The sequence below is a fragment of the Bolinopsis microptera genome, chromosome 9 (genome assembly GCF_026151205.1).
Source record: "Bolinopsis microptera isolate Bmic1 chromosome 9, MBARI_Bmic_1.0, whole genome shotgun sequence".
NCBI classification, from domain to species: domain Eukaryota; kingdom Metazoa; phylum Ctenophora; class Tentaculata; order Lobata; family Bolinopsidae; genus Bolinopsis; species Bolinopsis microptera.
Genome location: NC_087080.1, coordinates 15,671,944 through 15,690,351, shown reverse-complemented (window position 1 = coordinate 15,690,351; position 18,408 = coordinate 15,671,944). Strand labels below are relative to the sequence as shown.

At 39.5% G+C, this 18,408-nt stretch overlaps 2 protein-coding genes across 2 annotated transcripts; one reads left to right on the top strand and one right to left on the bottom strand.

Annotated features, from left to right (window-relative positions):
* The first annotated feature begins 9,263 nt into the window (after window positions 1–9,263).
* On the top strand, window positions 9,264–14,854 carry LOC134820705 (uncharacterized). Its single transcript, XM_063831234.1, has 5 exons — window positions 9,264–9,344; window positions 10,024–10,197; window positions 11,829–11,948; window positions 14,058–14,162; window positions 14,399–14,854. The coding sequence occupies exons 1-5, from the start codon at window positions 9,275–9,277 to the stop codon at window positions 14,455–14,457; spliced, it is 528 nt and encodes a 175-aa protein (XP_063687304.1). The 5' UTR covers window positions 9,264–9,274; the 3' UTR covers window positions 14,458–14,854.
* Window positions 14,855–15,129: 275 nt separating this feature from the next.
* LOC134820706 (uncharacterized protein DDB_G0280579-like) lies at window positions 15,130–15,973 on the bottom strand. The gene is made up of 2 exons (XM_063831235.1): window positions 15,868–15,973; window positions 15,130–15,736 (listed from the first exon to the last, which is right to left on the bottom strand). Exons 1-2 carry the CDS (start codon window positions 15,888–15,890, stop codon window positions 15,280–15,282), a joined length of 480 nt encoding a protein of 159 aa, XP_063687305.1. The 5' UTR covers window positions 15,891–15,973; the 3' UTR covers window positions 15,130–15,279.
* Window positions 15,974–18,408: the final 2,435 nt, after the last annotated feature.

The following is an 18,408-nucleotide window of genomic DNA, read 5'->3' as shown; positions in this document are numbered from 1 at the left end:
GCCTTAACTTCTAATTATTTTTGTTGCTGCTTCTGTGTAACTGTAATAGTTATAAGGGCAAGAATAGAATAGTCTGTGAATAAATGATTTTTACAAGAATGTGTTGTCCATAGGACCATAACGCACCAAGTTTTACGCTTTTTTGTGGGTCCTGGGACTACAAACGACACTTTACTGTAGAGAAACGTTTGTTACGAATTTATTCACAGATGGTTCCATAAATTTTTATTCTTGCCCTAATTATAACCCATATGTGGTATCATCAGCATATATCAATTAGGCGGTAGATATATGGATTGAAAAGCGACATCGTTCGTTAATATTAGTTTGCAATTTTCTCCGTTACATTTATTTTTAAGCTAATAATAGTAAACTTACATCGCTCACAATTTAATGCTCAATCTGTATTGTTCATACATGACACTATTAAATGAAGATTTTATACGGGTAAGTGTTGCCGTTTCATTTCAGAATCATCAACGATTTTAACCTTATTCGGCCAGTTTTTACCTCTTTAGAAACATCATACCTTTGTTTCGTTTGTCTTTCGTATTTGCTAGGAGACGTCAAGTCTGTAATGAAAATTGCTCTGAACAGCGATTTTCATCCCGTTATTTACATGTTCGACACAATAACATCGTCAGCATGAGGTTAAAAAGTATTTGAACTTGTTGACATCATGCTACGCAATTTTATCAAAAATTTCAAAAATATTGTGACTTTTGACATTTAAGGGGATCAAATTTCGAGTTTTATGATATTTGGAACATCAGATATTGAAAAGTTTTCATTCGTATACAATATTTGTACGTGACAACGCCCTACTAATTATTTAGTATCCACTAACGTCTAGAAAGAAATTCCTTAAAGTTTGATATTGAAATTAATGTTGATTCCCAGAATTATTTCATGATAAACCCAAACTTGACAAAATTAGTTCAACGTTTGTTTGAAGAGAGAAGTTCTAAAAGTTTCAGAATTCCAATCGCACCTACAATCTGCTACCTGGTGTGAAAATTTGTTTTCGTGCTGGCCACTTATAATTGAAGATTAATTGTGCTACGTTTAGCTGCTTAACTCGTACATTACTTGTGTTCTAAGAACAACAAGAACACTGTTCTTATTGTTAGTTAGTAAGTAGTTCGTTTCACTTTTAGTTGCCAACAGCATTATCTGCGCCGCTTTATCAGCGAATAAGGATCGTAAGGTATTGGTTACTGTGCTGATATCCTACAATTTTATCCCTACGACTTAATAATTCATTGGAATAATGCCATTAATGATTAATATCCAAAACATTATGTTATCCTAAAAATTATGCATAATTGTAATGTAGTCATTGTAGTAATTGCATGATTCGATTTTCTACTTCCAAATTGCTATTTTCAACATATAACGTCCAACAAAATTTGGTTACCAAAATGTTTGTAAATTTGTTTGACGATATTATCATATTAACACTTAGATTTTGTTTATTTCTCTTATTTCACTCAAAATTATAACTTTTTTAGAGTTGGTGGAAGATAATGATAAGTGTAATAGCTTTCGCAGTTTTGAAGTCATCATAAACGATGTTACGTCAACATTTTAAAGTATTCACTACTTCAATACCAACATGTTAGTTGGCTATAAAATTAACCGAAGGTTAATTTAGTCGCATTAAATATATGTAGTTTACAACAATTTTAGCCAAAAATTTGACTAAATTTATGGTAGACTCTAAGTATGTCCTACGTAGATATTGAAAATTTTCAAAATTTTACAACATCAAATTATGTAGAAAGGCCTGTTCGTGATTTGCGACATAAAAATGATTAGCGCAATTAAGTACATTTGACATGCTGGGACAGTTAAAAAAATATCTGAACTTTCTTCAGTTAGTCCACAAATTACCAAATCTTAATGTGGAAGATTCAAAATATCATTCCTCTAATAAAGCGTTTACTGCTGTTGTTGCCTGAATACTGAGATTACTCCAGTTTATACAAATCATGATTTATATTAGAAATTATTTTAATGCGGCCCGATGTGACAGTCATAATGTCACAGCAGCTGCCACATTGAAATAATTTCTAATGTAAAATCTGTCATATGATGGTTTTTCTCCTGTCGTTAGTATGTGCTATTGTATGTGAATGCTTAGTCGTACTAATACTAAGTAACTATAGCTGTTCAAAATATCAGTAAATCGAGTTACGGTCATTTCTTAATTTTTGACAAAGACAGATTGCAATTTCACAAATATGCTTCCGAGTTTAAGCAAATTATAAGCACTTTGATCGTGTTTCAATGCATCAATTTGACGGATTCTGTCAAAAACTTGTGCACGATTTTAAGCCCTTTGATAGTTTTGTAATACGTCTATGAATATAGCAGCTGATTTAGAATAGGCGTTTGAAAATACATCAAACGAAGTCACTTTCATACCCTTACAAGGGCTTTTTCACGAGATTTTAAAAATTTTGGGCGAGCGATGGGAGCGATGAATAACGAAGATTGCTTTTAAACAACTTTAATCGATAAAGTTAAACTATTGAGTACTACCGAATATTACTAAATGGGTATAATATGAGTATACTACTGATGAGTATTATACTACTGAACGCATACTCATCTGGATATCCGATATTGATATTCTGGAAGATATTGTTTATTAGATTTAGTTCAGTGATCTGGACTAGTAAACCAGACAAAATCAATTCATTTCACAGGACTGTGGTATGGTGTTACCATGACAACGCTCATACCCCCTTATTAACCCTGCCTACTCATGCTCACTCTCTACTCACTATTCTACTGCCATTAGCACTATAAGTACTGTATACGTTAAACTGGACGACCCATCATGGTGTCATACAATTGAAGCAGCAGCTGCACAGGTCCAGACATCTGGAATCCCATTATAGAATATAGATTGGAGACTGGTTCACCTAAAGCAAGCACACCTCCTAGTCATACAAGCTCATTCGTTGCACGGTCGTTTATTTTCTCTCCAGCTCCTTGCACCTTGAGAGACCGGGTCTTGTTATGCTAATTAAGGTCGTTAGATCTTCTGTGGGGGAGAGTTCAAACAAAGGGTGATAACTACTAATTAGTAATTATGAGTTATATCGGCGTGGAGTCATTGTACCCGTGAGGCATGTTCACACTTTACCATATCTTAGATTTTATCCGCTCATTATTGTGCTGGTGTTTGTTGCTCCTTACTCTTTTAGGAATAAGATTAACTTCCAGAGAATTATGAAGTATTCCAGTTTTAAAATTTCACGCTCCCTTGGCAATTGCAACGTAATACTTAATAGACCTCATAGAATATAGAATTTCAGTGGGACAGTGTCATAGAGTATAATTTTTACAATTACATTGCCATTGTTGTTTAACGTTTAAAATTTATTCAATCCTTGCGCTATTTTAAACTTATAAGTCATAGTTCAGTAGCTCTGCTAATACTTTGTCATTTTCCGAGGCATCATGATATTGACAATATAATTATAGTTTGCGCTGTGATATTGGTAATGATAGATTTATATCGTAGGTTGTCGATTTCTTCAATTTCCATCGGCTCATCCTGTGCTAGATTTAAGTTTAGCTACAGGACATACACCACTGAATTTGCCAAATTTGCCACATTAAGACCAGTAATGTGCTGTAGTACAGTAGCACCTGCACGTTCAAGCCATCTACAAGTGTCGCCCTCTGCCTTTATTGTTTACAGTAGCACCTGCACGTTCAAGCCATCTACTTGTGTCGCCCTCTGCCTTTATTCTTTACAGATCTGCCTTTATTGTTTACAGTAGCACCTGCACGTTCAAGCCATCTACTTGTGTCGTCCTCTGCCTTTATTGTTTACAGTAGCACCTGCATGTTCAAGCCATCTACTTGTGTCGCCCTCTGCCTTTATTGTTTACTGTTTCTTAATTACAAATACCATTAGTATTACTGTTGACAATAAACTTATTTACCATTCTTCATTAGATACCCTACGTCACCTTTGTTGATATTCGTTAAGCTAAGCTTTAATAGGGCCATCATATAGTGTGCCCACAGAGGGGATAAGAGGGCGAATGTCAAATTTCACTATAGCTTTAAAAATAGGTCTTATAACAAAAAATAGGTCTATAACATCCCGAAAAGTTTTAAACTCTATTGTGCTTAGTTTAGATTTTCAAACTTTCAAAGGGCGAATGTTCAAAGGGGATATACTGATATACTTCTGCCATCCCATCTACATGAACACAAGTTATCCGATATACTGTATAGGTAAATAGTTACTGTAATAGGTAACTGTAATAGGTAAGTGCAATAGGTAAGTGTAATAGGAAAGTGTAATAGGTAACCGATCAAGATCATTTATCATATTCATGCTGCGCCAAAGATATCAGGATCAGCAAGTTACATTGCTTATTCTGCAATCATTCCAGTTCGTCCTTCACATCCTTTTGTATCAAGGTTCAAAGTAATCAATAATGGTTTATTAGTGATCAGTAATGAGTCACATGGTCCTACTCCTAACCAGTACTCATGCCACATAATATGAGCCATCCAACTTGTACATGATATGTATTCAATATGCTACAAGGATGAAGATTTCACAGCGGGTCTAACTAACAATACTAATTGTTACTAGACTAATGTCAGAGGACTTGTATTAGTTTAACTTTATTCTGGAAGCTTTTGGTTGAACGCGGTTCATGTTAGATAATAACATGAACCGCGTTGAACCAAAAGCTTTGAGATTAAAGTTAAACAAAACAAGTCCTCTAATACCAATTACTATATTATATTTACTATAAGTACATAGTTAGTACTAGCCTTCTAATGATTTATATCATGTCGCAACTGATTTCCAGATCGGTATATATTGCTTCGCGGCCCGGGTATCTAATGTGATGACACATGTGTCTCATATTTATGATTCTTCAATTCTACCGACAATATTGACGAGACGAATTAGGTGACTGATAAAAATTATCCCTGTTTAATCTTCCACCACAGGACCACCTAGCTGGATATAAAGTGTAATCAATTTCAGGTGTTGAGTTAGTTTTTAACTTTTGTAATAAATGTAAATATTATTGGCTCACCAAAACCCGTCTGGTCTCCGCCGGTTAAACACGTGTAAAAGCTACTAATTTAAGCAACTAGACACAGAACATGACAATATTTAATTACCTAATTAGTTGTGTAATTAGAGAATACACGGGTCACCACACTGCCACCCATGTTTACCAACTAATCTATTGATTAATTAATCTTCTTTACTTACACAGCCCATTACTGCTGCATAGTGTTGTTTCCGGTTTTTAGATTATTAGTTTATTAGTTTACCTGCGTTTTTAGAATTGTTAAAAATCATACTCATAGACCTTTAAAATATTCCAAATGATTCGATCGGTTTTAAAGCTGTTTCTGATTTATATTCTGCAACCAGGAAACCTTGCTCGCTCAATAAATTTTTGTCCTCATCGACGGTTAATTGCAGTTTGGTTGAAAATTTAAATTATATTTCAAATCCCCATAATCTATTCAGTCCAGGTGTGTTTGATGTTTGAAACTTTCGACCAATCGTTTTCTACGAAACTTTAATTTTCCTATATTTTCCTTTGGAGTCAAAGATTCCATGCTTAAAGGATTCATTAGATTAATGCCAAATTAATCTATAAAAATCTAGGGTACTAAATGCTAATGAGGGATAAGTAACCAGTTGGCTGCATAATAATTTCATTTAACACCTGTCAGCACGCGTCTCCAAGATGTCGAGGTAATGGACTAAAAATCTTACCCAATGAAGGACCAATTAGGCGTCAAGAAATTTATCATCTCTACGTTTAGCAGGGTGCCAAGAAATCACGGTATCAGATCCTCGGTCTGGTTTTCCTGATATAGAATGACACTGTTCTTGTCCGGCTTCAGTCCCCCTTCTTCGAGGAGGTTTAACTGTTAGTTGTTGAACTTTTCCCCGTCGAAATCTCGTAGTCCATTACGTTTTTACACATCGAGAGCTCTGTTACTGTTGCCTATTACCAGATCTGTGTGGCGGTCTATTTCTTTACACCAACACACCGCCTTACAGCTTTGTTATGCAGAAATATTGGACATAAATTGAGACAATTGCAGCGAGCTCGGTGCGATAAGTATTGCCAATTTTGAGAGGCTGAAAAACAATCCGCCAGTCGATCTCTTTGTCTGGACTCACGTGGTCATGAGTGTTACATTGAGCTTCCAGTACATTATTCTAACTATCATAGTCACGCTATAAGCTGTTAAACTAGTTACTCTCAGCTCTTATAAATACTGATGCTCACTTTTTCCATGCGTTACAGCGAGAAGAGATTAAGACGTATAGAAGAGAAAAGGTGCGCAGTAACTAGTAAGTCATTGTCATTCTCTACTTCTGAACAAGTTAGTAGCGGTTGACAGTACTGCAGTCCTATGAGGTCCTATGAGGCTCATGATCATCGATTAAGTTGCTGTTGGAGTTGGTTTGTTATCATATTCTCGTTAGTACACGCTCGGTGGTTACTTTACTATCCGTGTTATTTGCTGATATCTTGTGACGTGTTATATGTGTTTTAATCGGTTGATTGAAGGTTTGGCTCTGAAGACAATATTTAAATACAGTATTTGGTTGATACCATCTATTTATTGATATTCTATTCTAGCATGAGAGGGGGTATGTCTATTTTGTAAGTAATTGTTATACTTATATTTATAATAGAAGAGAGAACCTACAACGTCTATCGACTAAATATTGCATCGTTCAATCATCAATCGTTTTGCAACTGACTTTTCAAATTTCAACCAAAGACCAACATTTCAATCGACTGTTGATGACACAAATATGTCAACAGTCAAAGCTTTATTGCTTGCATTTAATTAAACAAGTTGCACCCAGCACAAGCTGTGGATTTTGTCACGATTAATGAAAAAATAAATAATAATAAAAACTACTTGAGTTGTGTATGAGTGACTAAAGAAATTGTTACATACGTGCATGTGCTAGTGAAATACATTAATCTCCTCCCTGTAACCAGCTTTTGTTCAACACAGTCGTCCGAGGAAGCGCTGACACTTTTTGTTGGGCACTACAACAACCACTATAGTTTCTGAGAGGAATACGTTAGTTACAGTATTGGGTATTGTCCTGCCAGGATTCTTGTGCTGCTATTAGCTAATTATTACGGTACTGTTGCACCTCTCTCACCAATCTTGTAATTATTTTCCGTGATATCGCACTTTTGGTGTACAATGGTAGGAGCCGTTGATATCCTATGAGATTTTAAGTGTACTGTTTCTTTGTATGGTTGTTTAAATGATGCCCTTTTCCGGTATTAGTTTCTGCTAACATTAAAAATAGAAGAATGAATGGAAAATAAAAGGTTCCTCATCATGACCAAGGTTTTAACAAAACTGTCTACAACCTGACATAAGTAAAACCACTATATTTTTTAATAAAATTTGTGGTCTGGGCAATGTTTTGCTAAACTTTCCTAGATTCGGAATTTAAATTTAGCTTTAACTATTATGGACTGACGTTCGACTGTAGATTTTGAATTATTCGCTTTGTTTTTCTGATTTTGTCTCTATGATCTTGAAAATTGAGCAAATCTCTGATAACACGATACCCGCACTCATCACACCAAACACATCACACGATATCCGCACTTATCGCACCAAACACATCACACGATACCCGCACTTATCATGCCAAACATATTACACGATACCCGCACTTATCACACCAAACATATCACACGATACCCGCACTCATCACACCAAACACATCACACGATACCCGCACTCATCACACCAAACACATCACACGATACCCGCACTCATCACACCAAACACATCACACGATATCCGCACTTATCACACCAAACACATCACACGATACTCGCAATCATCACACCAAACACATCACACAATACCCGCACTCATCACACCAAACACATCACACGATACCCGCACTTATCACACCAAACATATTACACGATACCCGCACTCATCACACCAAACACATCACACGATATCCGTACTTATCACACCAAACACATCACACGATAACCGCACTTATCGCACCAAACACATCACACAATACTCGCACTTATCATGCAAAACACATTACACGATATCCGCACTTATCGCACCAAACACATCACACGATATCCGCACTTATCACACCAAACACATCACACGATACTCGCAATCATCACACCAAACACATCGCACGATACCCGCACTTATCACACCAAACACATCACACGATACCCTCACTCATCACACCAAACACATCACACGATACCCGCACTTATCACACCAAACACATCACACAATACCCGCACTCATCACACCAAACACATCACACGATATCCGCACTTATCACACCGCAAACACATCACACGATACTCGCAATCATCACACCAAACACATCACACGATAACCGCACTTATCGCACCAAACACATCACATAATACCCGCACTCATCACACCAAACACATCACACGATATCCGCACTTATCACACCGCAAACACATCACACGATACTCGCAATCATCACACCAAACACATCACACGATATCCGCACTTCACACAATACTCGCAATCATCACACCAAACACATCACACGATATCCGTACTTATCACACCAAACACATCACACGATATCCGCACTTATCGCACCAAACACATCACACGATATCCGCACTTATCACACCAAACACATCACACGATACCCGCACTTATCATGTCAAACATATCACACGATACCCTCACTTATCACACCAAACACATCACACGATATCCGCACTTATCGCACCAAATACGTCACACGATATCCGCACTTATCATGCCAAACACATTACACGATATCCGCACTTATCGCACCAAACACATCACACGATATCCGCACTTATCACACCAAACACATCACACGATACTCGCAATCATCACACCAAACACATCACACAATACCCGCACTCATCACACCAAACACATCACACGATATCCGCACTGATCACATCAAACACATCACACAATACCCGCACTCATCACACCAAACACATCACACGATACCCGCACTTATCACACCAAACACATCACACAATACCCGCACTCATCACACCAAACACATCACACGATATCTGCACTTATCACACCGCAAACACATCACACGATACTCGCAATCATCACACCAAACACATCACACGATAACCGCACTTATTACACGACTATAATTTTATAACTTAATCTTTATCAGGGCAATTTAAGTAAAATGACAGTCGGTGCTTCTAACTTGGGATTTATTTCTTGTGCGATCTGTTTCTTTGGAATACTATCTCTCGGTAAGAAGAATTATTTATCGTTTTTTATTATGTTATGTATTGTTTTTTATTATAAAATATAATGTCTAAACTCGAGTGTAAATTGAGTATACTAGGCTGTTTTCTAAAGCTTTTTAGAAGTTAATATATAACAAGAGGTATGTTGTTTGTATTCAAACAAGGGAGAGTCTTCTTTGCCTTGGTAATAAACACCATTAGAAGGCTAACTTTAAAAAACTACAAGAAGCCCGGGAAGTTTTTACCACCTACTCACGGCCGGGACTTACTAATTACACATATATTACTTTATAATTATACACATATTACTGTGTCTGGAGGGAACTTGTAATCCACAGTAACAATTCTAAAGTAACACCCACGAAGAGAAAAGACAGCTGAATATATTTGCAATATACTTTGTAACGCTATATCATAGTATCAGTGAAACTGTAACTATAGTAACAACGTTCCAGCTATCAATGAGTCACTAAGCCCTAAGGTAACAGGGTTAGTGGTTACTATGGTTACCGTGCCATGATGGTAACAAAAAAAATTAAAAGTTAATAAAGATAGCAGTCGATGTGGATTGGGACCCATTCACAAAACCTCATGTAACTATATGGCAACAGTGTAACTATGGCAACAGTGTAACTATGTTAGCAGTCATGCAACTAATGTAACATCAGCTTAACATCACCAGGTAGTAGCTATCTACAATGTTACAAATGTGACAAGGACGCAACACAAACAGGTGACTGTACGAGCAACATGTGCACAGGAAAATGCGCTACAATCACCTACAGTACTTCAGTTGAGGGGGGAACCGTGGACACTACAGAACTCAGAATGTGTGTTCCTAACAGCTTTTCTAATGGTTAGTGTCCTATAATAGGTTTCAAGTATAACTAGAATATCTGCATTTTATCTAACACGTATTTTACTTCGGACATTCCAACAGCCACATATTGATGCAAAAGTGTAACCAGCCAATTACAGGATTGACTTTATTGACTTGATACCTGATCCCTTACAATAACCAAGGTTTTTAAGCGCGGGGTTTTTGTTCTTTTGGGACTTTGACAGGGAGCTCCTTCCGTCTTTTATTATACTGAAAGAGAATGTATATAATTATAGAATAAAATAGTTCAAATAGAGCGAAGAAGGATAGAAACTGCTGGCTACCCCCCCCCCCCCCCCCCATTTCCGTTAGATTGACTTTATTGACTTGATAAGTGATCCCTTATTAAGTTATTACAGTAACCAGTTGCAGTGTGTGACAATATTGCAATTAAATGGGCAGAGTGTTTTTTAACAGCATAAATCGCTACCACTCGCACGGGGTAACAAAATGTTGTAAATTATATTGCATAGTGCTATCTTTATCAGATGTAAGGGTAACTTCATTTCCCAATGTTTTCAGAATATTTTGTAACTTAAGCCAGGGCATGATAAAATCACTGAAAATAGTGCCATGTGTATAGTATGAAGCTGTTAATAATTGTAGTGTCAGAACTCATAAATCGGAGCCCAGGAAGTTAAAAGGATTTAGCTACTCAAGACCAAGTGGAAATTATACCAACATTCCAGCCATAGCATTAAAACAAAATTTGATCATATATTACTCAAATAGTAGAACACAAAAACCGTAGCGTACTTCAAAATAAGATCAGTTGAGCCCCTCCCGGATTGCGACATTGCCATGTAAGAAAAATAATGACTGCACTAACAATATTTGTTACATGGGCTGACTCTAACTTACTCTTTATCTAGACTGAGACAGACATCAATTTAATAATGAAATTGAGTGGTGAAAAATGGGGGGGGGGGGGGGGGGGGGGGGGGGAATCCGGAAATGGGAGGAAACGGGGAAATGGGGATTGATTTTTATGGATTTACCATGTAGCTGTTTTCATCCCGCGGTAAATAAAAATTGGGGTCTCCTATTCTGGGATTACCAAAACTTCAAAATAACTTGAATTATATCTGGTGTCAGTTTGACTCCCTTCCCTTTACAATTTACAGCTCCCAAATTTTTGGCATTAACTGCACATGTTCACATTCCTCAAAACCAGACGACGGCCACCAAAAACCCCAAAATCATTAGAATATGTGCCACAGACGGCGGGCAATTCCTCTGTCTGTGTAGTCGCCTCCTCTAAAGTAGTAGCAGACCGTAAACTGTGTACAGAAGTAGGGAGGCAGGGAGTACTGGAACACTAATTACCATAATTAAAGGAAAATATCTCGTGTTCCTGATAACATATGACGCAATGCGCTAACACATTAAAAACAAGGTTGTACTGTATTTGAGGTGCCAACATTTTAGAATTTAGAGTTTGATAAGTAGGAACTGTACTGAATATCGTCCGACAAGTACGGGGTTTTAACAGTTTTCCTTGTTAAACAATATGGCGAAATTTTGATGAAATTTACAAACTCATTATAAATCATCATCCTCAAACACCGATGCCAAGGTTTATCATTAAATCTTAATTTTACTTTCAGAGGATTTGTGCAAGAGTAGGAAACCAGTTTCTATATCTGGAACCGCATGCAAAGATGTAAATGAAGATTGCACGTGCATGGTGACAAGATGCTCAACTGACAAGTGTAATGGAATGTTCGGTAAGATTTGCGAATATTAGAAACGCAAGATCTCAGTATTCTTCTCTCTCTCTCTGTTTTGGTCAACGGTTTCTGGCCTCCTAGTGAAGAGAGAGGCCTTCTCGCCGTGCCCACAGAGTGTGACTCCTGCTAGCCACACTCCAGGACTCCCTAAGTATATACAAAAACATAGAATAATAGATATCAACGCAACAGACCTCTGGAGTCTCGAAGCTGTTACTACCTTGCTCAGAGCAAACCCACTTCAGATGTTCTTCTTTGGCGGGCAGGCGAGGGACTTCCGAGCATGGTCCACACCTGAATATGTGTCACTATCTGAGATAGTCCTGTGTGGGTCTAGTGTATGATTGTTTATGAACCTTGGTGTATGTCCTAGATGCTTATCCAAATAGATCGTCTCTGTCAAACCTTGTTGACTGTTCCACGAATTTGATAATGTGGTCGAGTTTACTATTGATGAGTTCCTCAATTGTTAGGATGGGTTTACCAAATATCCTCATTCTAGTTGTCATCAGCTGGATGCATTCACATAGGAAGTGTTGTGATGTTTCTGCTTCCCCTGGGCAGTGTTCACAGTCTTGTGTTTCGAAATTGGAGTTGTTTGCTACCGTCTGGAAGTATGCTAGTGGGCTGTGTCCTGATAGTAGCCATGTTAGCCATCTGATGTGAGTACCTGTGATGTTAATTTTATTGTACCTGTTTTTGTTGAGGAAAAATGTTAGTGGGGTTTTTCCTTTATCACTGAGTGCCACCTGTTTATACTTCTTGATATGGAGATTGAAGAGGTAATCTTTTATTTGGGTGTTGATTATAGTTCTTTACCGTATACTCCTTCATGTCCTGGAACAAAGTTCTACTCGATGAGAAAACCTAGCGAGTTGAGTTGGTCTGAGATGTTCAGAACGAACCTGGAGTTAAAATTGGTGCTGTTAAGGGCTTTAAATGCAGCCTGGGAATCTGAGAGGAATTTATGATTGATTGAGATCCTAAGTTATCATTAGTCCAGATACTTGCCATGTATAACGCAAATAGCGGGTACGATTTCCTCAATGAACCTGAAGAAGGAATATCTGTCCTGAATTGATCCCATGTAACGTCGAGCTTAAAAATGAATCAAAAGTTCGAGTAAATCGTTAAACGTTGTATGTCCTATTTGCATCCCCTAAGCATTGCATTGATGTTTATTCCTGGTCCGGTTAGCTTTGCGTCTCAGAAATAAAGAGGTCCACTATGCTTTAATGAGCTAAGCTGTCCACCAGGGTACTGTAGATCTAAGGGTTCCCCGTGTAATGGGGCAGGCTGTGATAAAGCATCTCTGCAGGATGTCCGAGATGAACTGATTCGAGTGTTGAGAACTTCCGCTGTAGAAACTGAATAGAACCAGTAAGGATGTCAGTCAAACTCTGCTGCTACTAGATGATTGTAGAGCGTCCAGTCACACTTCAATAAAGAGTGTGGCAAAGCTAACCCGGTCCCCTGAAAAGTGGTTACTGGAGGGAGAAGTTCCAGGAATTCTCGTTATCATTGTGTCCTCGTAGTCAGAGTTGAAATCCCTAATTCTGTCTTATCACGAGCCTGTGTCTAGCGTGTGTCAGCCCTTACGCATTAGCTGTCTTAACTGAAAAGACCTGAAAAGTGGTTACTGGAGGGAGAAGTGCCAAGACTACTCATTATCAGTGTGTCCTTGTAGTCAGGATGAGCGAATTGGAATCCCTAGCCCTGTGGTGGGTGACTTCGATGGGACCTGAAAGCTGGAAGAGAATTTCCTGGTGATTTAATAGCTCTTAGAGCTAGGTATCTGTGTCTAACGTATCGTCATTTGTGTGTGTACTATCTTGTAACCTGATATCTGAAAGAGAAATTTCCTGGTGCTTGGTAGCTGTTATTGTTGACTTCCTGGTTCCCATGGGAACTTTGAGTTGGCAAGTCCCAACCTTAGTACTCAACAAGAGAGCACACCACCCGTTAGTGCCAACCAGGCCACACCACGTGGAGGTTCGGAGAGGATTTCGTGACCCTCTCAGTATTCTTATCTCAAGGTTTTTATTTTAGATGTTTTTACTCTGGCCACCTCATTTTGCCAGCTCCTTAACTTATCGATATTACCAGCTCAAGTTTACAAGACGATAACAAAAGAGCCGATGGCTATATTCGAGGAAGAGGACAGTGATGTGCAGATCTCACGTGACACACAGACGGATAATTCAGCCTCAGGTACAGACTTTATGTTGGTTCAATAGGTAACTGCAAAGGTAAAGTCAGATCTGTGTTATATATACTGTGTAACACAGATCTTACGTTACCTTTACAGTTTTCCTGCTAACGTGACTTTTGACTAATTCTGGAATATGTTTCACCTCCCCGCCAGCATCCAGATTTTTCAGTGTGGCCAATATACCAGTATACTTTGTTCAAAACAATTTAATTTTCTCACCAGACATCTCCGACAGGAGGCTCAGTAACCCACGTGTCAATGGTACTCCTCGCTATCACGTTAATCTTGAGGTGAGACTAATAACACGTGACATACAGTCAGATCTTCTCTTAAAAGCTTAAAGAAGAAGATGTGACTGTGAAATAGATCTAGATGGACAGATAATCAATCACCTGAGAACCGAAATAAGAATCATACATGACTTATCAGTGAAGTGCAAATGAAGAAAGGACAGTGTGATTTTGGATGTACGCCAAGATAACTAAAAGAACCACTTCAAAATGTATTCTATCCACGCAAAATAGATGCTTGCAATGATGATCATTATTGACTGAATGTGTACTGTGCCCATATTTTATGGTTATTTTAAGTACTTTTGTGACCAAAACAGTTCAAGTTAAAATAAATATTAGAAGTTAATATTAAATCTTTAAATGTAATTTCTTTTAAAGATTGGTTTGTTATCTACTTATCCAATGCTTTTTAACATCGACCAGACAAAATTGTACAAACAATTAGAGCAGCAGAGAAGCCTATTGGTTACCGAGGTTACCAGGTTACCTAAGTTACCCAGGTTACAAACAATTAGAGCAGCAGAGAAGCCTATAATTGGTGCGGGAGGGAACTCTGCTGACTATTTTTAGGTTTTTATTGTAGAAAATGACTTTTTTGAATGTTTTGACACGAGTAATTAATGGAAATGTTTTAGTGCAATATGATTACCATCTGATAAAAGTTAGAGTATCATTTTGTTGAAAAAATTGTAGTTATTGCCATATTACATCATTGATCAAACACACCAACTTTAATAAATTACCCGATAAAAACTTAAAGGAAGATAAATAAAATAACTGCTGATTGTGAGCCGACGAAAGAATAAAAAGGAACTACAAAACCTCAACCCAGACCGTACGCTGCCAGCCTTGTCTGACTTATGCTCTTTACTTGCTTCTCCTTTCCTTTCTTCTTTGATTCCAAAACATTTTTCTGAGGTGTCTGACTGTTTGCAGACGGCACAGTTTCTGAAGGTTCTGATGACACGACCTTGGTTTTCTTCTTCTCCTCCTTCCTAGAGTCAGCTAATTCCTCATTAACTGCTGAAACGACAGCAATGTTTGAATCATCGGCTTCGTAAGATGCAGCTTCCTTCTTCTTCTTCTTCTTCTTTTTCTTCGCAGGTTCGCTGTTACTCTCTGATTCTAAGGTCGGGCTTGCTATCACAGCTTCAGTCGAAGTTTCATTCGGTTCTGTAGCAATGTCAGTTGATTCTGGTGTTGTCCTGTGCTTTTTGGACCTTCTCTTTTCTTTAAGTCCTGAATTCTCCGGCTGCTCAGCATTTTCCTCTGGATACAAACTGAAACAGGTAATTTGGTAAACGTTGTATAATATGTCATATGCTTAAGATTGAGTCATCCAAAAATATGTTAAAAACGAAAATCTGGGCCCTGGGGGTTATAAATATTAAATTATTACACATATAGCTACCTTTTCAAAATTTGTCTCTTCATAAACTCATTATGTCTCTTATTCAGAAATTTCTTGTTATCCTTAGCTTCTTGACCAGGAGTCCTGAAAAAAAAAACGAGTGTTAAAACTGGATTAGAAAAAAGATCTACTCTGCAGACACGATATAAAGTTACAAATCTATTTCTTTGCTCCAAGAGGTTTAACACCGGAAAAAGAGTAAGTATAGTAAGTGTTAATACGGAATAATGGGGGGGGGGGGGGGGGGGGGGGGGGCCAAGTGGATATTTGTAGATATTTGTAGATTAATGTAGAATGGATAATCCACGAAAAAAGTGGATGACATTCTACAAATATCTACATTTATCTCCAAAAATTCAGTAGAATTTCTGGGCATTAACTTCAATTTCATCACGTTTTATATATGCTAAGTGCTTTAATGATATTATCAGACTTTCCCTTTTCCCTTCTTTTAAATTTTTTTTGAGTGTATTTACATGGAGTTTTTGGGGCCCCTTTTAAAAATATAACAATAAGAAAAAACTTTTATCTAAAAGGGGGGGAAAAATATTTAATTTTTTTGGGTTTCCCTATTTTGGGGGGGGGGGGGGGGGGGGGGGGGGGGGGGGGGTAAAGTTCTGACTTATCCTTGCTGGGCAGTCTGACTTCCCCAAACCCTGCCCCGCCTGAATAGGGAAATAAAAGAGGTTCGTTGAAAAATGGAAAGGGGGGAAGGGAAGAGGGGGTAGGGGGACTGTTTGGGGGGGGGGGATGAAGGGAAGGGAAAGGGGAACTGAGGAGGGGATGAAGAAGGAAAGGGAGGAAGGCGGAAGGAAGGAGGAAAAGGGGTGGGGGGAGGACTAAGGAAAGGGAAAATTGAGGGGATGAGGGTCCCGATCGGGTTAGGGCAGGCCCAGGGGTACTTTTTTTTTTTTTAATTTGCCCAGGCCCAGGGGTGCCATCTTTGTTTAAACCGAGGCCGGGGGAAGCCGTGGGGTGTTTTTTTTACCGTGGCCCGAGGTTTCCTTTATAAAGCCCTTTTTAAAAAACCCATCATGTAATTAGGAAAAAAAAAGGAAAAAAGTTTTTAAAATGAGAAATGAGGGGTTTTGCGTACATATTAAAGGGTAAGGGGGAAAGGAGATGAAAGGGGGAGGAGGACGGGGGAAAAAAAGGAAAGGAAAGGGTGGAGGGGGGTTTGGGGGGACTGGGGGGAGGGAAAGGGCGGGAAAAGGGGCCCGGGAGGAAAAACCTCAAGGGCCCGTAGGGCCGAAAAAGGAAGGGTGAGGGGGAAAAAAAATACTGGGGGGAAGGTTTTGGAGGGGACGGGGGAGGAAGAATCAAAGGGGGGGGACTGAAAGGGGGGAAGGGGTTGGAGGAGGGGAAATTTAGGAGGGGGAAATTAAGGAGGAGGTGGGGTAGGAGGGAAATTAGGAAAAGGGGGACAGGAGGAAAAGGGTTGGGGGTCAGGAGGGGGGGCGAGGAAAGGACTTTAAGGGGAAAGGGGGGACCCGAGGGGGAGGGTGAGGGGGGAAAGGGGGAGGGGGTTGAGGAGGGCCGGGGAAAGGGGAAAAACTGAGGAGGGGAAGGGAAAATAGGGGAGGGAAGGGGGGGCATTTTAAATTTTATTTTTTTTAAAAGTTTTGTTTCCCTTTTTTGGCCATTTTTTTTCCGTTGCCCGGGTGGGGGGCGGAGGATGGAAAGAAACTTTCCCAAAGGGGGGCGAGGGGAACTGAGGAGGAAAGGATAACTGAGGGGGGGACGGGGAAAAAGAGGAACCCGAAAGGAGGGGGGAGGGGGGGGGGGTTTTAGGGGACTGAGGGAAAAAGGGGGGAAAATAATCAGGGGAACATAGGGCTGAGAAGGAGGGGGACTTGGGGGAAGGGGGTGAGTAGAAAGGGGAAATGGGCTTGGAAGAAGGAGGAATGGGGGGGGAATGGGAGGAGGACTTTTGGAGGGGGTGGAGGATTTCGGGGGTGATGGGGGGAAAGGGGGGGAGGGGGAAGGGGAGGAGGGGCATCTAAATGTTATTTTTCCCTGGAGTTTTTTGTCCGTTTTTAACCGTTTAAAGGCCGGGTTTTTTTCCCCCTTTTGGGGAAGAGATGCGGATTTGGGGAAAAAACCCGGGGGACTGAAAGGGAAATGAAAATTCGTGACTGGGGGGAGGAGTTTTAGGAGGCCCGAGGGGAGGGAAGGATTGGGAGGAAGGGGAAGAGAAGGAAAGGGGTTAGAAGGGGGAAGAGGGGGAAGAGTTTTGGGGGAGGGGGGAAAGAGGGTAAGAGTTAAAAAGGGGGGGCCGAGGGGGAAGATTAGGAGGAGGGGGACTGAGGAGGGAAAAGTTAGGAGGGGGGGGAATGAGGAGGAAGATTAGGGGGAGGAGGGCCGGGAAAAAGGGCCCCCTTTCTGGGGGGAGGAGGTTTCAGATGGGGGGGAAAAGGGGGACGAGAAGGAAAATGTACAATGTAATTTTCCGGGTACGAGGGGAGAGGAGGGAAAAAGGTTTACTGAGGAAGGGGCTTTAGGAAGAGGAACTGGGAAAAAAGGTGGAAAGGGTGAGGAAAG